The sequence below is a fragment of the Limanda limanda genome, chromosome 12 (assembly GCF_963576545.1).
Source record: "Limanda limanda chromosome 12, fLimLim1.1, whole genome shotgun sequence".
Taxonomy (NCBI): Eukaryota; Metazoa; Chordata; class Actinopteri; order Pleuronectiformes; family Pleuronectidae; genus Limanda; species Limanda limanda.
In genome coordinates, this window is record NC_083647.1 from 19,193,563 (window position 1) to 19,215,792 (window position 22,230).

The window sequence follows — 22,230 nt, forward strand, 5'->3', positions numbered from 1 at the left end:
GTGATCTTTTCTTTGGGGTTACACTCGTCCTTTCAATACTTCTTGTTTAGTTTATGAATAGTTTGCCTAATTCACCTGGTGACGGGGTCGACCCACGATGGAAGGAAACACGGCGCGAGGTGCGTCATCGCCTGCGAACCCAGCCTTCACCAGGCCGGAGCCGTTATCACACACCAGGGCGGTTGTTTCTTCGTCGTCACACATGGTGTCAGATCTGCAACACAAACACACCCACACACACACACATGCACACCGTGTCACTTTTATATCTTTGGGTCCAATCATGAAATTCCCTGTTTATTTGAATTTGGTGATTGGAAATATTGTCTTTTCTTCATAGAGAATCACAATAAACAACACACACACATGGTCGTGAACAATCTAAACCAAGTAAATCTTGGTTAGTCGTGGTTAATAATGATTTATTCTCATATAAATAACAGTTACAATAAAACAAAGGGCTTTTGAACGAAGATAGGAGTTAACATTTAATGTTAATTCATCATTTTATCCGTTTTGTGGTGTGGAAATATTTTTTAAATGGTGGAAAATACCCATTATAAGTATTGGGCAGCCTTCTGTCGTATACAGTCAAAATGCAGAGAGAATGAATTTATAATTTAATGATAGATAACAACCGCAAAATTCTACATTTGAGAACTTTTTGATTATTTAGTTTGTTGATTATTAATTTGATCTTCTCTTCATAGAGAATCACAATAAACAACACACACACATGGTCGTGAACAATCTTAACCAAGTAAATTGTGGTTAGTCGTGGTTAATAATGATTTATTCTCATATAAATAACAGTTACAATACAACAAAGAGCTTTTGACCGAAGCTAAAGGACACAACGGTTCAAAACTGAGAAAACAAACTACAAGACATATAAAATACACATTATTAATCACACATTATGAATCATATAAACACATGTTATAAAATAGTGTTAGTATTTCACATAGTCTTTGCTGGATCACCGGTGTTAGTGATGTGAAAGTTAACATCTCTCACAGAAGCAGTAATCCACACAAGGTGATGATGGAGCAGAGGCAGATGCAGTGAGATGATCCGTTTCAGTTAGATGATGATTTGCTGTTAGTCAAAGATGGAAGTCTCTGTCATAAGTGTTTAAATCCTGCATCCATTCCCTCTTGTGATAAATCCACTGCTCTGCCTTTTGTTTGTCGGTGTGTGCACAGGAGATTACTCACCAGATCAGCACCAGGCACCGGATCGTGAGTTTGGAAACCGGGGGTGCCCAAATGTCACGACCGGCCAATTTATACCCGTGCGAGTGTCATCGAGACGGGTCCGAGCAGTGCAACCCCCCCTTCTCCATATTTGGTAGCCCATTGCCCCGGACAGCCAGTCCATGAATGGCAGGACAAGGAGAGGGAACTCCCGTGTGGACATCTGTGCCTGCAGCCCATGTACGGAGCAGAGAGGGCACAACAACAGGCTTCCTTTTGATCATCAGCCTGCCGATAGATCACAAGGACTGAGAAACACTGCTGTCACCGGTCAAGGCCAACTGTTCGGAATGATACCAACAAAAGGACATACGTCGAATGCCAGAAGAATAACAAAGGTTTAAACAAAGGCAAACGGAGGGATGGTCGAAGGACACAATCAGAGGAGTCACTGGATTTAAAACAGAAAGAGACACGTATATTTCTTGGTTCACAAAAACATCTTCTACTGTTGTTTTGGATCCAAACCACGACGACAAACATTGGTTTGAAGACCTGTGAAATGAATACATCTTCAGATTTGTTTGATGAAAAGTTTTGTGTCCATATCTCTTGAAGTATCCTTCATCACATGAGCCTGGCAGGACACACGGAGCTGTGCAGCACCAAATGAACAAACCACTCTTGTTCCACAGCTGGTGGCAGCAGCTGTTTTACTTTACGTTTCAGATTCGTCTCAGTGAAGACAGACTGAAGCCGCTGCCGCAGACCAAACACTCCCTTTTTTAGTTCTGTGTAAGTGTCTCGTTAGATTTCAGGCAAATCCTGCACGTACATTCACAAAGGACAGCATGTTGCCAGACTCACCATATGGCCAATGAGATCATATGTTTGCTGATGCATCCACATATTTGATTTACATAAAATCAATGGGTTTTCATTATTATAATGAGCTCCTTTGAAGTTATTGATGCGGTGACCGTGTAACATGCTGTGTCTGCAAGTGAAAATATTTGAAATTAATTAAAATTCATACTCCCTCGGCTTTTCTTTTGCATATTTTACTCTCTTATTGACCAGTCAGACAGAAATCTTAATAGAAAAGAGATAAACAGTTTATTAAAACATATTTCTAGTGCCTTCAGAGGAAACGTTAAACAAGGAGCCACCAAACAGACTCAAAAACAGAGGGAAATACTTTGACCTAAGTATATTAGCAGTGAATTATTCTCCTCTGCATATTTCTCGTCCTCAACACAAACTCATCCCTTAAACACCCGCCACCGGATTAATGATTATCTTTTTATCTGTAGTTAAAGTCCAGGTAATGTATTTCTTCGTGTAAGAAACCTTTACAGGTAAATCAAAAGCCATACTGATGTAATTTATTGTTCCCGACATCCAAACAAAGAGTAACAAAGGAACATCTCTTGTTGTGACATGTGCCATATTCTGTCTTTACTCCTGCGCTGAGGGAAGAAGTAGACATGGGACATGACATTGCCGGTTTGCTGGCGACAGAAGGAGAGCGAGCTCTGAAGGCTGTAAAATAACATTGGCTAAGAGCAGTGGATGGTCCCACCACAAGGAGGACAAGACAAAAGGGCACAGCCAGCCATGAATCATATGCTGCTGTCACCCGACCCCGAGCCATAACCCTTCACTGTGTGACTCTTTGTTTTGGTCTTATGTAATGAATGGGAGGCTGTGGTCTGCTTTAAACATCCGCTTGCCCCAGTATTCAAGCAATGCCCACGTCTAATGGCCGAGTTCAGAGAGGTCTGTCAGCGGAGAGCAGGAATAACCAGTCCAAGAGGGAAAGGAGATTGTGCCCAAGTGTCAAATTCCTCATTTCGGTGATTGTCCTGTCTTCACAGTGTGCTCAGGAGCCATCACTGTTAGGCGAAGGGCTCAGGATGTTTAAGATAATATTGTTAAGAGTTTAAAATATGTGTTTCACTCACTCCCAGAGCTGGTGCCCGAGCCGGGATTAGACACAGAGACACTTGGGGACTGCTCAAAGTCCTGCAGTGTGACTTTCACTGTAGCTGTTGCTGCTGAGATTAAATCGTTGTGGCACGATCATTCTCCTCCTGCTCGCGATCCCTCAGGAGCTCGGCCTCATTACTCAGCAGCAGCGATGAGATAATAAGGACCAAACTGTCCAGAACAAAAAACATATTGATTTTCCACGGGAATTCCACATCATAAACAGAGTAGAAACCCTTTAAAGAACCCTGAGGGGAAGTCGTTTGCCTGGCGCAGGCAAGGTTTTGTGCCTAAATCAATAATGTGCACATATACAGGAATGTTCCTCTGCTGGATCGTAGCATTTGAGCTGTTCATCAAAAGCTCGCTCAATACAAATGGTCTGAAAGCACTTTGTTCTTTGCAACATGCCGCATTTATCCGCGTTGAGCGTCCGGGGCCGTTTAAAGGTCACAGCAGGGAGAAGACATGGGACATATTGCTCCGTGACAATTGGGTGTCCTCTTCCTGGCCCATGCTCGGAATACTGACAAGCTGTTGTCTTATGTTAAAGTCGTCTACCTCTCTACCTCCGAGGAGAAACGGAGCTCGGGTCCTCATCTCTCCGGCTGCAGCTTTTCCACAAACATATGCTCGTTCATCATTACTGACACACTGGAGGTCTCACATTCCCCACAATGCACAGTTTGAATCCACGAAGATGAACAAGACGCTAAGAAAACAGGTTCTGACTCTGACAGGGGGGAGGAGTGTTTAGAGATTCATGAAGCGGTGCAGGTCAAAAAGTTAAAGTTTGTGTTTTTCATCCGACAGCAACATGATGAAATTAATCAAAACAAACTGCAACAGCATTAATATTTTAATCACAGCAAATGATCAAAGATGGAACCGAAATGTATCCGATATATTATGAATTCATACCAGAGTGTTTATCAGAAAGAGGAGTTAACATTTCATGAGTTAATTCATAATTTTATCAGTTTTGTGGTGTGGAAATATTTTTTAAATGGTGGAAAATACCAATTATAAGTACCAGGCAGCCTTCTGTTGTATACAGTCAGAATACAGAGAGAATGAATTGATCATTTAATGAAAGATTATAACTGTAAAATCCTACATCTGAGAACTTTTTGATTATTTAGTTTGTTGATTATTCATTTGATGCACAGATCAATTGATTGGCTTATCGTTTTAGCTTTAAAGCAAATGTTTGAATCTATCTTATTAAACTAACCTTTTACAAACCAAAATTACCTTATATTGTTTTTTTTTTGTTTGTAAACGTTATATTTCCAAGAAGAATTTCTAAATGCTGATTTAAAAGATAATCCATGTCTATAAAGGAATACATTCTGTGATTTATTTGACATTTTGACTGAAATACGTCTGTAAAAGAAGTATTTTTAAAAAGTATAAAGTAGTATAATGGTGAGATATCTAGGCTTGATCAGTTTTTCTTTGATCAGGTACTTCCATCAATCTTCTCACTACATTATATTTGTTTATTTGTATACTTGTTATTACCAAGCACGGGCTCATACAGGGACAAATATCGATGTACAATCCCAATGCTTTATATGATAATGGTCTGGACCCACTGCTAAAACCCAGAGGACGTGACCTCAGTGTACTGGAAACCCAACATTTCCCTCATCGAACTGTAACTGAAACTAAATTCTCCAACTTCCAACCCAATGAAGCTCAAACGAAAACAAACTTCCTCATTAAAAACCCTCATTAGGAAAGTGGACGCCGGGAAAAGCTCTTCCTCTCGTGGACGGGAGAAGTGTTTGACTCCGACGCCTGGCGGACCGAGATTTCCTCCCAAAGCCTTTTACCAGTGTTTCCACTTCACCTTGTGTGTGTGTGTGTGCGTGTTTGTGCGTGTGAGGGTGAAATTACAGAGCAGTATGTGGTTAATTGAGTGGGGAGGCCTAATCTCCTCCCCCCTCTGTTTCTCACTGTCTGAACCCCCCAGGTCTGCTTGCAGCCAGTAGGAGCAGGCTTTCTTTCCATCACCAGTTTCCGACCCCGCTGAAGAATTCACCAGCTTTCGCTCTCTCTCTCTCTCTCGCCCTCTCTCTCTCTTTCTCCCTCTGTCTCTCTCTTTTTTAGCCTTTAGCCTGCTGAGGGGGGAAAAACTGAGAAAGTTGAATTCAAATTCTGGCTTCTTGCCTCAGGATGTTTGGGAGCAGACAAAAAAACAAACAATCTGACGAGCTCCCATATGATCATAAATGTTGCTTTACACATTTGGGCACTGGCCACCTCATTTTTTTCCAAAAGGGGAATTTGTCTGAGATTTATATCTGCAATAAAAAGAGTGAGTGAGGTTTTTGTCGGTGTTTGCATCAGTCAGTAGTGAGGGGGGTAAAAAAAACGAAAACCTGCTTTGGATTGAGAATGAAATATTCATGAATCCAATTTGAATAAGCTAGAAAATAGACAGCTACCCAGATTTCTAGGTAGGCTGCTCAGCATAAGTATTCCAGTATAAGTCTTTGCCAGGGCTCCCTAATTCTTCAATCCCCAGCTATTTCGGTGGTTGCTGAAAATTGCACAGTGTCACTCACGGCTGATAGGAAAGCTCCCGAAGCACCTGACGAATTTCAGCTACAGGCTTTTGCTTTCTCGCATTCATTCGAAATTAATTAATAACATATCCGTGGCAATAACGCATCAGTAATTCCAATATGTTGCAATATGCATCCACGCTGTTGACTAAAGGGTTTCTGCTAAATCTGCCTCAAAAAGAGAATTTTCCCCTCAGGGATCAATAAAGTATCGCTGAAAGTATTTGTACTTGTTGGCCCCATTAAGTAGCTCACTAGTAAACCAATTGGTCTTGACAGTTGCTGCTGTATTGCGTCTCCCTGTGACCTAATTTAACCCCCGGGAATTTCTTTTTAACCGTCACGTTTCATGTTTTACAGTTTTCAGGGCTTCAGTTGGACTTTTCAGCCGAAGGAGGCCTGTGAACTTACTGTGAAGTTTTGGCTTTCAAGCCAGATTCAGTCTTAGATATCAGAACTAAATCTGAAATGCCACAAAGTTATTTCAACTTTTTGAAAAGTTTTGCCGATAGACAAACATCTGGAGTGCTAAGACAAGTATGCAGATCATGAATAATACTATTACAGGCAACACATCAAAACTCTTACTTGTGTGAAAGCATGCAAGTACTAAGACCTAGTTTTACAGAAGAATAAGTTGTCATATGCAGGAACCTGTGATTGTGTTCTATATATTATAGGATTATTATCACGCATGCATTCAAATCAGGGTGATTTGAGGTAATGTGTAGTTTAATAGAACAGAATCATAGAAATATTATTTCACTGTGCAATCGGAACATTTCAAACATCCTGGAAAAGAACGTCTGTATTTTGAAACGAGAATTTGCGGAAATATTCTGTCTAGACACAGAAACAAATTTAATGTAAACTTAGGATAAAAACGCTGAGGAGGAAAAGTAAATGTCAAATATTTGATCTGCATGTTTTGTATGGAAAATAATCAGAATGTTTATTTCTGAAATGTAGTGAGGAGGTTTAAAATAATAACTAAGATATAAATACTCAATTCCTTAATGGCTCTTACCTGCTTACAGGTGATCACATCTGTTAAGTGCTGAGTCACGGCAGTCGCTGCCGTTTACTGTGACTAAAGGGAAATGTTCCACTCCACCTCTGACACCACTCGACTTAAAGACATGTAATGGAAAATTCCAATGATCAATGTCTTACTACTGTTTTCACTACTACTCATTATTTCAAATCTCGAGACACATTTCCTCGACAGACACTAAACCAGTTACTGCAAAATGACAAAAAAGCCGATACTAGAAAAACAAAAATCATCTTTTTGATGACATTGTTTGAAAATAAGCTTTGCACCTTGACTTAATTCTGTAAAGAAAAAACTAATTGAATTTACTATACAAGAAACAAATAGAAATTTGAAGCAATGCACAAAACAATTACATTTCATACAGGCTACATGATAATAAGACTTTTATAAATGTAGCTACTGTAGCCGTTATAACTTGGAGCTTTGTTTCTATGTATCATCACAGTCCTTTGGATCCAAAACAACATAGTGACAATGCATTTTTCACCTGATCCTGTTGGTGTTTAAACTGATTGTTTATATTATATATTATAGTCATTGGCTTTTTACTTGACATCATCTCCTTCCATTCATCCATCATTATTAGGACTTGGAGATTTAAACACACATTTCAGACCATTTCCATCCAAAGTATAATTTGTCTGAGTTCGCTCTTCTTGTCGTGCATGGAGAGCTTTTAGGATTCGTACAAACCGGCCACTGTGCAGTGAACTCTTGACTTTATGCATTTACAACAGTGTTAATGTAAAAGTGGAACTTAAAATAGCCCTAAAAGCACAAAAGGCACATTAGCCCCGAACCCCACATGTCTCAGATGAATTCTCCTCAGTAGCCTTCACAGCCGGTTCTCCTTATCCGAAGCTCTTTCTTTCTCCCGTTCCTCTGGGTGTTGTCTTTCAAAATTCAATAACTTACTCAGGCATGAACCCATAACGTCAAAACTTCAGGGCACCCGTCCACTGCTTTGAACCACTGGATCTCACTTCTTCAGAGCTTTTCTCTGCATAAGATGTTGGATTTCAAAGCACCCAGTCTATGTGGGTTGAAAAAGAGTCCTCAACCTTGAACCTTAAAAAACAAACTTTAATGACAAGTTTACTTTTTCAGCCCGTGGCCAGTTGTCGACTTTGCTCAGACGACTTCACAGACCCTCATCGCTAGAAACAATGAGAGAAAAACGAGTGTCTCTGAGCCCCCGGGTCGGACACTTCACACACCAGCTACAGGATTTACACGTTTTTCGCGAGAGATGCTGACAATCTGTTTTTTGTTTGCGATCTGCCGGCCGGAGTTAGCAGCTCTCCCACTCTCAGCCACTGAGTTATTACTTTACTTTAACGCTTTTTTTCTGAGGAGCTGTCAAATCTGCTGATAAAACCTCTTTTCTGAGTCTGTTTATTCCACTTTGGTCCGTGTGGTTCTCAGCTTGTTGTCTGAACATCTCCGGGTGTTTTCCATCAAGTAAAAGCATGTCAGCATTAGGTTATACATTAATTATAGTGAAGCTTCTTAGGGGAACTCATCTAAGATCATCTAAATTCAATGTGTGCATTTCTTTTTGCTCCAGCTGACTTCTGTCCTGAATCTGCTCCTCTGATTTACCAATTAAAGGACAGGTCGTTAACAAATGTCTTCCCAGGAATGACTTCTCATCATTCACCCAAGCACAAAAGTGTAATAGATAATGAAAATCAATAATTGTCCCTTTGAATTTCATGTACTAAATGTTGAATTTTCCAAATGTTCATACAATTGCACCATGCATGTACAACTGTGCCTCATCACAAACATATTTATCAAGGCCTTAAGTTGGTCTTATGCATAACATCCATGATTATTCCATATGTAACTATTATACAGTAATTTACTAGCACACGCAATATAAACAATATAATAAATCTCGATGTGCAGCGGCTGCAGGTTTGGATCCGACCCGACACTTTGCTGCACATCTTCCTCACTGTCTCTCCCCAATTCGTGCTTAATATTAATAGAGAAAAATGTGTAATTTTATGTGAATCAATAGACCCAAGTAATCAACTATATCCACTGTTAAAATATAAAGTAATTTGATTTTCGACCTCAACTCAGGCAATGAATCTGAATTCAGTCTTGGCAAATGTCAAACAGTTTGAATGAGTTTCCGTTAACCGGCCACAGATGTGATGATTAACAGAACTGGAAACTGTTTTATAATTTCACATTAACAAAAGATGATATATGCATGTGGAAGGTTAAGGACTGTCAGTTCTTTCATTTTATTTTGGAACCGTCTCCCTGCCTCTCCGTCTGACTCATATTGGGATAAGCCCCCCCCCCCCTTCCCCTCCCAACCCTGAAAACACAAATAAGTGAGCAAACAAACTGATCAAATAAAACTTTAAAATCCTTCCATTTCTGTGACTCTACATATCTCTCTTTATTTATTTTCACCTCAGAATTTCCCAAACGTGGTTTACCCACCTCACACTGGATACAATAGACCAGTCAACAAACACAGAGGGCAAGTTCAAAGCAGTTTTAATCGTATTATAAGTTTCCATACACTTCATTTACAAGTCTAAGCATTCCTATTGTCGAATTGACGTTTTCATTCCTATCTCCCCCGTGCAGGGTCATCATGAATGAAGCAGCAAACACAGACGAGGAACACAAAGCCTTTCTCCTTCCTGACAAACCCATACAAATATGAAATCCAGGGTTAATTACATGTTAACTGAACAAAGGGGAATGCACCTTCCAGACCTTCCAGACCTTTTTGTCACATTAAATGCCTGTTAGATTTTTCCCCTGTACTGAGCGCAGATCATCTCAGGATGTCAAAAAACACAAAACATCAACAGTTCTCCCCTAAAATGAAGGATTTTCTCTGTAGAAAAGCACCGATCTCGTCTTTGACCCTTTTGTGTCGTCTTGTTTCCGGGTCTCAACACAAAGGCTTTCCGTGCCTCATGTTATTGGCACAGGTCCGGCCCAGGTTGGCCCCCTCCAGGAGCAGGTCGGAGAAGCGGTCGAGGCCGAGGCAGGTGGTGAGCGGGCTGACGAGGCCATAGAGCCCCCCCAGGGCGATGCTGAGGGGCCAGCCGAGGACCAGCAGGACCACAAGCCAGACGATGGACCAGAAACAGGACCCACAGGAGGCCATGCTAGACTGGGAGAGAAAGAGGAATGGACCAGTTGATGAATATAACCGTGAACAGCTTCTGCTTGAGTAAATTAGATATTCGTCTTGGGGCTGTGCAATAATACAAGAAAACACAAATAATTGCACAATAAACCTCCTTTAGAAATATTCCTTGTCATTACTGAGCTGTCCTCAAACAGTTCTACAATATAATGCGACTTTTGTATTGTTTACGAGCTGGACATTGTGTGCAGAGCTGTTTATTAACAGTCTATTTTGCAGAGTGAAGTTGGAAAACTTTGCGTTCATCCTACCTGGTTTACCTGCAATGAAGATTTTTATAGTCAATCATTACCTGTCCAAATTAAAGCTCTGATTAAAGCAGAAGTACAACTAAACCAATGTTGAGCTTTTACTTTGAAGACAACTTGCAAAAGACGAAGTGATTCTATGAATGTAGAATGAAATAATAATAATCAAGTGGGACAGATATTATTGGCTGCAGGTCGTAGTTTATCAGAGGACGTAGAAGAAGACATGTTCAACTCGGTCCACAGACTGAAGACATCCTGCCCCGCCCTCACTCACGGCTACAAAGTGCTGGTCGCCACTTTATTCAATGTTTTATTAATATTGAATATTATATTATTATTATTATACAGATGTTTATGGCATTAGTAGGTCGATTTTTTTTCCGTTTGCTATTCTCTGCCCATGAAGACGAGGTTAAAAACCAGAAACCTTCACTCAATCCAACTTTAAACTTAAAATAAACATTTGTCACAATATATGTTGAGATTGACCGATATGAAAATGTTTTATCTCGATACAGGTTTTGGCCAAACGGTCCCGCCCCAACCTGTTCATACAGAAAACAGAGTTGGAGCTGAGTTGGAGCAGGAGATCTGGCGAAGGCCCATGTTGGATCGTGGATGACAAAGTGTCAGTGACGACAACTGCACGAGAGCGAGAGAGTTCCTGCGAGCGGCCGCGCCTCCTCAGCGATGATGAGAGATTATCAGATTGAAATGTGCCCTGTTGATGATCTGCATGTACTTGTCGGGATTATAGGCAGTGGCCTTGACAAAGCATGATAAGCTGGCAACCTCAAGCAATAACCACCGGGGCCGCCCACTTACCCGGCGCCGAGGCCCGGCGGTGGCACCTGAGTCACCCACTAATAGCAGATCAGCAGAGATCATGCATAGTAATGAGCATTACTTCCTGTATTGACGCTGATAACGAACGGCGGCCGGGAGGATGACGCGCTGCTATTTTGAGCATTTGAAAAAAAGCCTGTTGTATTTTCTGCCGTGCAAAACTGCTAATTGGAATCTATGCAATGTGTGAATCCTCACTACACGATGATTTATGCAAAGTTTAGTGGCAAACACAGAGGATGTGGAGGCTTCTGCTGCAGGAGAAATTTGAGATTTCCAAGAAATGCAATATTAAGTTAGTTAAAAATCCTGCAAGGAAAAATCTGCCCCGAGGCTCAGCCTTGAAGTTGTAGATTGTGCAGCTGATGGTTTTTTAAGGAGTGTGAACGTGTTGTGCGCTGTCACACAGATTCAATGGTCACATCCTCGCTCGCCTGCGGGCTCTGTACTGCCCGGACTCGTGTGTAAGTTTAATTTCCTGTTGTGACACAACTGTCTCATAGGATTGGACAATAAATTACACATCCAACACGAGTGTGGATTAGGGGAAACGCCCTTAAAAAAGAAAAAAACATGGCGACCACTAAACCACAATTATACTAAGAGCAGAATAACATTACACAAGAGTTAAAACCACACTCTTGACTTCTGCATTTTCTCCTCACATGACACATTCTTCCAGTTCCCTTCTTTTAATGACTGAGAACCAGAATACCGTTTTTTAGAGAAGACAGCTTTAAATACAAAAAAAACAAACTCTGGTATCTGCAGCAAAATACATTTTTAACGTGGTTATTATTTTGCACACAGAAAACAGTAAGTTATAATCTCTACAGTTAGTTATCCTGCATGCTGTCAGTGCCTGTGAGGTTTCCACCCATTGCAAAAGTTAGAAGTGAGCAAAGTAACTCATAACCTAATGAATACCTGTCGTATGAGAATAAAAGACATGTTCACCTTCAGCAGGGAGAAAAAGGATCTGGAGTGAGACGGCTCCCGGTCTCCTTCTCGTTTGGACCTTCTTTTTTCCCAGTGTCCAAGATCCTGTGTGAGACTTTCCACAGATGCTGTGCGTGTGTGTGTGTGTGTGTGTGTGTGTGTGTGTGTGTGTGTGTGTGTGTGTGTGTGTGAGCACTTCCAACCAGTTAGCTCTAATTTGCCATAACAAGGTCCAAAAGGCAGCTGAATTCCCCAAGAGCCCAGCGGTGGAAGAAAACACTAAAAGTTAGTGACTGGGAGGTTTTTAAGCCGGGGGGGGAGGATATTACACAATGCAAACATTCATGTGACTCGAGGAAACGTCTGCCTGGTGTCATGTTTTTTTTGTTTTTTTTTAGAGACCTACATTTGGTTGGAAAATCACGTGTGTTTGTGTTCTTGCTGCATTTATGGGTTTATTGTGAGAGTAGAAATTACGACATATTTTCAGGAGTCAGGTGATGCGGTTCCCTCGGTCCCAGTCTTGTGGGATCTCTGCCAAACCTTTGGTGAGTAATTCATACAGGCAGCCTCAGCTGACGGAGATTATCTCCCCTTATCTAACCTCTCTCGTTCTAATCCTTTCCTCAGCCAACAGAAACAGAGCCTACTACTCCAAAATACTCGCGTGAGCCACGGCTCTCACAAGATAAAAAATAAAAAGAGATTACACGACTCCGGACTCGACTGAAGGCAGCAAATGTGTCTCTGCGTATCCATCAACACATGCTCCTCCATCAGGTCTGTAGACCGGCCCGGGCGAGAGCAGCTGTGCGGCTGACCTGTTCGCTCGGCTCGCCTGAGGTATGATGTAACAATCAACCCCTGGTGCATGATAATGAATGAATTTCCAGTCTGTGTTTTCCGCTGCAGGGCTGTGGACTGTTTTAACCTCTCCATTTGTCTAAGGTGGACTTGTATTTAAATTACCTCGTCCCCATCCCGGTTGGAACCTGACTTTCGAACGGCTCATCCGCTCGAGTTTGACCCAGATGATAAGAGATCTGCTGCCACCGCTCCATGCAAAGTTATGAATGGCAGAGGATTGGCAGCGCGCTGGTTGAGTGAGTGTGTACATCCAGAGGGCAAGACGAAATCCCCCAGCATGCACACTGGCCCCCGGGTGAAGCCACTGACCTACAATTGCAGCTTAGTCGCAGCTTGTGTAGCTGGTATAGGCCGAGACAATCAGCTTTGAGTTGTGCTTAAAGCAGAGGAGGGAAACAGATGAATGGATAGAAGTATCATGACGGAGATTTTGACACTGTCTGTCGGCATGTGCGTGTGGGAGAGATCTATAGATAAAGAGTCTCTCTAAGAGCATTACACACTCGGGTGGGCGCACGGACACTAAAACATGTCACAGACAACGATGGGTTTCTGGGTTTTTTTTAATACAAAAGTACGACAAAATCAAATGTTGTAGAAAATGAAACATTATCATCAGGATCTAAAATACAGAATCACTGACTCCACACAGATGTTTTTCTTAAGGGACACTCCCTGGTCCCCTAAATAACTGAGGCCCTCAATCAGGCAGTAGTCCCATCTGAAGACCCTCTACTGCTCCTGCTCCTCCTTGTTCTCCTCTTCATCGCTGTCGCTGTCTCTTCCAGGATGCTCCGGCATCTTCGCGTGGATCTTTGTATCTTCGACCTCCTCCTTCGCGCCTGTGTCCTCGGTTTCTTTTGCTTCTGGGGTCTCCTGCTCCATGGGGGTTTCTTCCTGCGGCTCCGTGGAGCTTGGTGCTACTGCTGCTGTTGCTGCTTCCTCCATCACAGCGTCCGGCTTGGTTTGTTTTGGAGGCAGAGCCATCGTCTGCTGCTGCTGCTGCTGCTGCTGGAGGGAGAGGAACATGTGCAAAATGTGAAATTAGGCCATTTTGATTTTTTTTATGGTGGAACAACAAATCTAATCTAGTTGTGCTCTGCTGGGATTAGGAGTGTCAAAATATCCCTATAGCAGTATGTTATAAAATAGTATTGATGATAATAACAAAAATTCATTATTGATATTGTGTAAATCTTCTGCTGAGCAATTCTCTCTCCTTCTCTCTGTGAAAGTTAGGGAGGCGCTCTGGCGCTAAGGAAGTGATGTGTTCTGTCTGCGTATGATCTCCTCTGCCCCGGTTCTGTATCAGCGGGGCACCTACACTCATAAGGCAGTCAGAAGGTTGTGTGTGTGTGTCTGTGTGTGAATGTAGGAGTACTGTGCGTGCGTGTGTGTGTATGCAAGCGATGCAGACGTGAAACTTTACCATGTCAAGTTTTCCTAGTTTCTAAATTATATGTATATTTTAATACATTAATATAATACTGTAAATCTTTTTCATTCATCCTCTATCTCCACGACCCTGCTAGTTATTCATAATTTGCAGATTTTTAGCATAATTCATTTGCCAGAAATGAGATAAAAGGTTAAAGATGAAATTAACAGACTTTCTCTAGATATTGTGATAATATTGTTATCGTAACTTCTTTGTCTACGACGATCAATGAGTGCAAACATGATATCGTGTGAGCCTTCGCTCCACGTCGAGGTTAATGTACTTTAGAGACCATCAGAGCCAAATGGGTCTCTCTCCCTTGATGGTCGTTTTATTTTGCCTGTCTCCCTCCATCATGCTTTAATCCTCTTTAAGTGAACTCAAAAGACAATAATGTGTCACCATATATACAGTTTAAAGTCATTCAAGCTACACACTGCTACACACTTGTTGTGCTCTGCCAGTGGTCTGTTAATTCTCCGACTGTTCTCTTACAACTGACCCAGTTATGCTGCTGCATTAAATTGTAATGGTTGAAAAAAAATGGCGACCAGGGAGAAGAGTGTGAGCGGTTTTAATGGTTCTTCTTCTCGATGAAACAAGACTAGTAGAGGAGGTCAAATACGATGTTAGCGTGTGTGTGTGTGTGTACACAATAGAGCAGCTAGTTTCAGGTGTCTCATAGCAGTAAAATTGATATTATCATGAAGGTTTTTTAATGATTCACACTCTTCATTATTGTAAACGTCAAATGTGTTTTACCTGTCTGTTTTTCTGCGAGGTCTGGATCATGTGCATGTACATGTTGTACGCCAGGTTGGCCATCTCCGGCATGTTCTTCACAATTTGGTCGGGCTGTCCGGAAGCATCTCTCTGAGGGGAAGAAAGAAAAACACGATCAGTGAGAGACCGACTTTGTTGAATCCGCAATGTTTTGTGAAAAGGACGATAATGAAGATTTATATCCGTATCGTCAGCAGTTGTTCCTAATTGTTACCACCTGGTAAACTGCTGGTCTGAGGCTAAACGAGCCGGAGACATTAGAACTCACTCGCTCGCTGCAACCTGCTTGTTATCTGAAAACAAATGTCTCACTTGCTGCCTGCAGCTATCACTGCTCTCACACACACTATCAGAAGGATTTGAGGAGGCAGAGTTTGTAATTTGATCATATCAGTATGCAGCTGGAGTCTTGCAGCCTAAACTGGGGGGGGGGGGGGGGGGGTAAGTGAGCAGAATATTCAATCGACTGGGCCGTTACCTCCTGGATACAGGGGTGATGCTCAGAGGCCCTTTGGGCATCGTGTCAATTTGAATGCGCGGATGGCTCCAGTAATGTAAAAGTTAACTGTGTGTGATTTTACTGCTGTGAAACCGTCAGTGAAGACCTCACTGTGTGAATGTGCTCCTCAGTGATTGAGTGTGATTAGACATCATGTTATACCGCCTGTTCTCCCTAATAGAGCCGTAAACACCTACTTATCCATATGGAGCATTAAGCAGCAGTGTTGTCCTTTATTTTTTAGAACTGCCCCTGAATCAGCGCCGCTAAGGAGCCTGTGACGGTCCTGGTCGAGTGTTACCAGACGAAATCTGACTTCTGATTTGCATCTGCGTGTTAAGCAGCGGGGGGTTTACTGACTCCGGAGAGACGGGCTAAGCAGGGGCCACATGTGTGTGCCCAAAACAGCTGTCCCCCATGGGAATGAACACTCTAGAGTCAGAGGAAGTGTCACAGGCTGTGGGGTATTTTAGACGCCCCTGTTGCCACACACGCCAGTCAGCGAGACACAGTGACCAGACAACAGTCGTCTTCCAGTGGCCCTGGCGGGATTTGGGGAGAGTGGTTTTGCTTTCTGACCTTTGGGGTTTAATTATAGCCGGGCCCGTGTTTCCCATGCCTGCAGATGGCCCGTGCAGAATGCTGTTAACGGACCAGGGCCTGCGGGTAAAGCTGCAGTAAGACTTGGGACCGGAGAGGACCAAGAGGAATGAAGATGCCATTCAGAATATAGAGGCAGGATTAGATGGAGTCAGGGGTCTGTGGCAGCAGTAGCATGGGGAGACGCTGGAGAGGGCAACAGTTTTATGGAAATGGCCCCTGGCTTTAGAAGTAAGCTTGGTTTTTTTATCTACAAACCTGCAGAAATTCATCAGATTATTTTCCTTCAAGAAACTAGCGTGTGCATGCATGCGTGTTCACGTACAGGCTGTTCCTGGCTGTAGTACTCGTGCGGTCGGATGTGCAGCTGCAGAGGTCGGGCGGTGAGCTGGTTGAAGGCAGGAGTCAGCTCGAAGCAGTTCTGGAACAGGGACACTCGTGCAAAGATGTACAGACCCAGTCGGGCTCTTGACATGGCAACCACCAGACGCCTCACATCCCTGTGGAGGAAAGAAAAAGTTGAGAATTGGTTTTGACACGGAAGAAGGGGGGGAGACATCAAAGAGAAGTGGCAGAGGTGCGGGAGGAACGTGTGAAATTGTCAGAGGAGAAGAAATGTGTAGGGGGGGTAGAAAAACAAAAACTGAATAACAGGATGAAAGTGGAGGAATCAAGTGAAGATTGTAAAGAAAAGGGAAAAGGCAATGTAGTGTGGGAGGAGAGAGGTTTAGTGAGGGATAAGCAGCGATAGGTGAGGGGGGGGAATACAGACGCTAAGAGAGAAATAAAAGAGATGGGAGGCAAAGGGCAGGGATCAACAGCAGACAAAGAGAGGGAGAGAGGGGGGGGGGTGCAGGAGAGAGGCAGAGAGGTGACTGTTTCTTGCCATCCAGCAGAATTAACAGATTAGAGACAGAGGAGTCGACGTAAAATCCAAAGTGGTTGTTTATCTGCCCCACTGTAGAGGAATGCCACTGAATGCAAAGTATAGATGCCTGAGGTCTTCCTCATATTCCCGGTGGTACGGCTCTGTTTCGTCTGATTCCTCCGCGTCTGCATGTTTTCAAAAGACGTCCATCTCCATATACATATCTAACATTGAGCATAAATGAGCCTTTACAGTTGCAAACAACGGACATTCAGGAAGAGAGACAGTATTGGGGAGCTTCTAGAGGCCGTATCCATGTTTCACTGAGACGACCGATGAAAAACAAGGCACCTGTCAATGTTTTAGTACGTGATAAATCCTGATAGTGTGTGTTTTAGGTGCTGGCGTGGCCCACCTAATGGAGCTTTGCAAAAACATGACCATTTAGATTGCCTATAAATCTACACGGAGACAAAAGCAGGGCCACACAGCATGGAAATAAAAGAGCATTGAGGGGGGGAGAGTCTTTGGTTTACTCAAGCAGGGGAAGAATTCGACACACGCGTGCAGAGATACACTAACATTAACACGTACAGTGCACACGTTGACATGCAGCCAAAAAAAGTCCACCCTTGCACTTCAGGAGATTAAGAGGATTAATTCTGGCAATATGGATGATGACTTCCATGAATATGTAGAAGGGAGAGAAAAAAAGAACGGATTATGGGAACCCGTTGTCGGAGTCAACGTGTACAACCTACAGATTTGTGTGAGAACTGCTGCACATTTGGAGCGGCAGACACTGCATGGTGGAGAAAAAAACCTAAACTTCAAAGCACAACATTTCCACGGAGACAAACTACAACAGCCTAGAACCAATGAGCACGCGGCTCTAGAGGAGATGAGCCAATCACGAAGCATGGTAGCCTGTGGACATGGCAGAAGTGAGAAACGCCCACCTGGGCTGTGCTGTGACACGGCAGGGCAAAGTGGACGAGTACCATTTGTGTGTGTGTGTGTGTGTGTGTGTGTGTGTGCGCGCGTGTGTGTCCCCACATGCGAGTGTGTGTACATGTCAGAGCGTGTCTGGATCTGCGCCTCCTTGTCACAGTGTGTGCTCCTACATGTGAGCGTGCCTGTGTGTATCAGCAGGAATGCCTCTCCTGTCAAAGCGAGGGGTCAGCTCATCATATGGTCAGCTGTGTCCCCTGTGGTTGTCACGGCAACAGATTGCCACGAGGAGAGATGCAGGAGGAGGAGGTAAAAGTCAGTGGTGAAGCAGCGTGACCCCCAAAGGTGAAAAACACAATGGAAAGCACAAGAATATCCCATGAATCACTGCTCTTTGAACCACTTCCATTCAGAAGAGTCAAGAACCCCAAGATATTAATGAATATTAAGTTAAAGCATGAATATGAAAAACTGCGTAAAAAGACATTCTTCAGGTATTTCAGTTGCTCTGTTATTTAAGGGGAAGCGTACATGTTCTACACATTAAAATCAATGCTCGAGTCTTGGGCAGGTCGACCTTTGTTTGAAAAAATTGGGGACAAAAGTCTGGGGGTGTATTAAATTTGCATACAATACACTGAGACAGGCAGTGTTGGGCAGAAGCCATAAAAATGTGCTGTTTTACAAAGTGAACCATTAAAAAAAAAAAACGAGGGTGTGAGGTGTGAACATAGAGCTGATGTGACTAAACAAAATCTTTAATTTAGTTTCATCTGCATCTCCCAGGAGCACTGGGGCTTGTCAACATGCATTTTAGCAAATTCCAGTCACAATTTTTTTATATTTCTCTTTCTTCCTGAGCCCAATGTTTGGTGCAGTCACACACTTTTTTATATCCTTGATACTGGAGGTACATTTTCCTTAGTTCTTTTCCCACCGGTGGAAGAAATCAGATTTCCTGTCATGGCCACGCCCCTTGAGGATGAATACAGTCCCCATGTTGTCTAAGCTTCCTACTTATTTTAACAACTGTGGTCACAGGAACATCAGTTTGCCTGAAGAGGACGACTTTCTTTTAAAACATATTATTATGGGCATTTTTCACCTGTATTGTATCGATAGAGAGGTGGACAGCAGGTGTGAAATGGGGAGAGATAATGGGGGAGGGACAGGCAGCAAAGGGGCTTGTGCTACTAAGTGAAAATACAGCCATTTTTAAGATGTGCCACAAAATTATTTTTGTAGAATAAGTTCTGCTCTTTTCCCAGCTTGTACGTACACAAGACGAAAGAGCTTTTAATCAAAACCCTTTTCAGAAAGAAAACAGCTAGCTTCGAATTAAACAAATTCAAGTTCAGTTATTCTTTTGTAACCACAACTGTTCTAACCTTGACAGATAAGTGTGTGTTCTCGAGGAGCCTGGGAACACTGGAGATCACTCACAGTTAGAAGCTGAATGCAGAAGTAGGTTCACAGGGCATGTCCTGGGTAAATAATCCCCATCAAAGTGAAGAGAAACTAACTGTTCTAGCACTGTCCTATCCCACTCCATTGAATAACTGCAAATTGTTAAAGGGATGCGTTTCGATGTGCAAAAGGCTTTAATATCCAGCGTAAGACAAGATCAAGTGACTGATGCTGAGAAGAGAGCAGGCTCTGCTGGCAAGATAAATGACCACTTTCTGGGGCCGGCTGCACTTCTCATTCCCAGCGAACACCAAGTTATTGCTTCATCTAGTTCTTAAATGTTTTTCTCTTGCCAGTTAAAGTGGACCATGTTCACAGGTCGTGTGTGTGTGTTTGTGTGTGTGAATCTAGCTACAAAGGGAATGGGTTATTATTCACACTGGGGCTCCAATTTGCAGACTGTCCAATGTGAGGACGGATGAAGGCGCTGGCGGTTCAGCTGTGAGCTGAGCAATTCCAACCACGGCTACTGTACATCACAGCCAGAGGCCGGCGAGGCGAGCTCGGAGTGCCGTGGAGCAGTTCAGCCTCAATTGTCTGGTATTAAAACACGCGGCGATTTAAGTGTGAAGAGCTCATTGGGATCTCATGGCGGCTGAGGAGTGAAAGGCCATTTCACTACAAATCAATTCAGGGAAATGAGGAAGGAGGCGGCAGAGAGGAGAGATAAGGAAAAGCGAGTTGAAGACTGTGAAGAGAGGCCAGCAGGGGAGTACAGTTAAGCGGCGAGCTTTGGGATGTGGAGAGAAAGACAAAAATACTGCCGCAGTTTGGTTAACAATCGTGCATCTTAATCGCTGTTATATGGTTTGACTCGGTTCAGAACGGAGCTCTTTGTTCGATATTCTCAACCCAATCATCAGAGCACAATAGCTTCCTCTTGCCCGGGACAAAAGGTAGCGTTAGTTCCACAGACATGATCCTGTCCTGAGGCCCCCTTTAGAGTGCCTGCGTCAAATTTAGCTCATACATAGTTCAAGACAGGGAAGACTGTTATTGTTTCTAGTCTTTTTTAGCAAACTGCGTTCAGTAGGTACACATCACAAAAGAGAGAGCGCCTCCTGAGAGCAGCCGGTCTCGGGAGAGTTACGCGCCTGCATTTATGCATGTGGCATATTCCTGGAGGATGTGTATCTAAAGTGAAGATCTCAGTACACAAGTATGTTTGCAGAGGAGAAGATGCTGATGGTGTCTATTCTGGGTCAGGTACGTTTTTCTGCCTGGCGTGCATCGGAGTAATTACCTCAGGTGTCCCACGGCTTTGGTGCGGACCAGTGAGAGGATGATGTAGTCGTTCTGCTGACCCTGGAACCTGTCCACCGTAGTCACCTGCATGGACACACACAAAAAAAATACTCATTGTTGGACAGAAACATATCATCAGATGTGCTACCTAAGCTACAGCAGTGTGTACTTCGAAAAATAAATGAGTGTTTGCGTTTGAGGGAAGGTGAAAGGATTTAGCCGAAATGTTCAGAAACATGAGCGAGACTGATTTTCTTTTTCGACGAGCACCTGTGCCTGTGTTGTCTTGTTATTACCGTTATCGCTTTGGGCCACACGGGCAGCCGGCAGGGCTAATACGGCTTAAAGGGCATTCGACGCCACTAGCCTCTTACCTGGGCCCCTGAGACCCAGGGCAACGGTACTGGGGGCCTCGCCGCATGACTGGATCAGAGCTTATTTCAGAGAGAGACACAGAATGGAGGAGAAGTGGCTCTCTGTGGGAATCTTTCATTCACAGCTAGAGGAAATTTGTGTCAGCCAATTCGCCTTTAAACCCTGGTAATCCTGTCTTGTTCGGAAGAGTTCTTATTTCTGTACATGAAGAACAGAGATGTGCTTTGACATTGTCGCACCTTACATACAGAGAAAATACTGCACCTGCACTTGAAATTTGATATGTAGCCTGGAAGAGGGGATGCAACAGTAAAAACTGAATTCACTCACTGAGACACAAGAATAAAACCGGTAACTGGTCTTGGTAACAGGACTTCTTGACCGTCGAATGGTAATAAAAAAGTCCCGTGTTTCACTGTTGGGTAGCATGATCAAGAAAAATGTGAAATAGGAATGTGAAACAGAAAAACCCGCTTTGAGAATCCTCGTAGTTATTATGGCATTGGCATCAAAGTAAAAAGTAGTATCTGTGAGGCTTTCTCATACTGCATGAGAACAGAGGTTAAAAAAACAAAACAAGTTCCAAGTCCTTGATATTGTACAGAAAAGACTACTGTCAGGTTATATAGGCTACAGGCAGAGAAACCCTAAGCCATGCAGAGACAGGTTGCCTTTCCTCTGAAGATCTATATGCTAGAGTGGATCAATAGGACGTCAGCTACCATCGAGAAGCCACACAAGCCCAGGAGAACAGCATCCGACCTATGAACCAACCCGAGCTAAATAAAACATGCTGTGGTCACAGTCACAGACCTTTAGCTCTCACAACTTCCAGCCATCGTGGAACTCCCTTTGCTGAACGGAACCACTTCCCAAAACCATTTTTGGGTAAAAAAAAGAAGGCAAATTGTGCGTGAATGTGTGAAAGGAAATACAATGGGGCTAATGAGGTAATACACCAATATTTATTTGGGTCTCTCTGTTGCTATGCAGAACAGGTGCAGCACCAGAGGCAACAATATGTCGGTTTTCACAATAGCACGAGGCGTCGAGGGCTGTATGTGCACGTCAAAGGATAAAGGTTGAAGTCAAGCAGCCG

General features: G+C 43.2%; 2 protein-coding genes across 7 annotated transcripts in view; both read right to left on the reverse strand.

Annotated features, from left to right (window-relative positions):
- LOC133016058 (actin, alpha cardiac muscle 1) overlaps positions 1 to 204 on the reverse strand; it is a 3,658-nt gene extending 3,454 nt beyond the window's left edge. For all 4 annotated transcript variants that reach the window (XM_061083369.1, XM_061083368.1, XM_061083370.1 and 1 more), the window contains exon 1: positions 76 to 204. In XM_061083369.1, coding sequence (XP_060939352.1) covers positions 76 to 204 — 129 coding nt within the window. The remainder of the gene's footprint in view (positions 1 to 75) is intronic.
- A 13,246-nt stretch (positions 205 to 13,450) lies between these two features.
- Positions 13,451 to 22,230, reverse strand: part of aqr (aquarius intron-binding spliceosomal factor) — a 45,491-nt gene continuing 36,711 nt past the window's right edge. Inside the window, exons 33-36 of one of the 3 annotated variants that reach the window (XM_061082703.1) lie at positions 20,755 to 20,840; positions 16,551 to 16,725; positions 15,106 to 15,216; positions 13,451 to 13,910 (exon numbers count right to left, since the gene is read on the reverse strand). In XM_061082703.1, the coding sequence (XP_060938686.1) occupies positions 13,638 to 13,910; positions 15,106 to 15,216; positions 16,551 to 16,725; positions 20,755 to 20,840 (645 nt within the window). In that variant the 3' untranslated portion in view covers positions 13,451 to 13,637. Of the gene's footprint in view, positions 13,917 to 15,105; positions 15,217 to 16,550; positions 16,726 to 20,754; positions 20,841 to 22,230 lie in introns of all 3 variants that reach the window. The other 2 variants (XM_061082702.1, XM_061082701.1) reach the window with 2 other exon arrangements.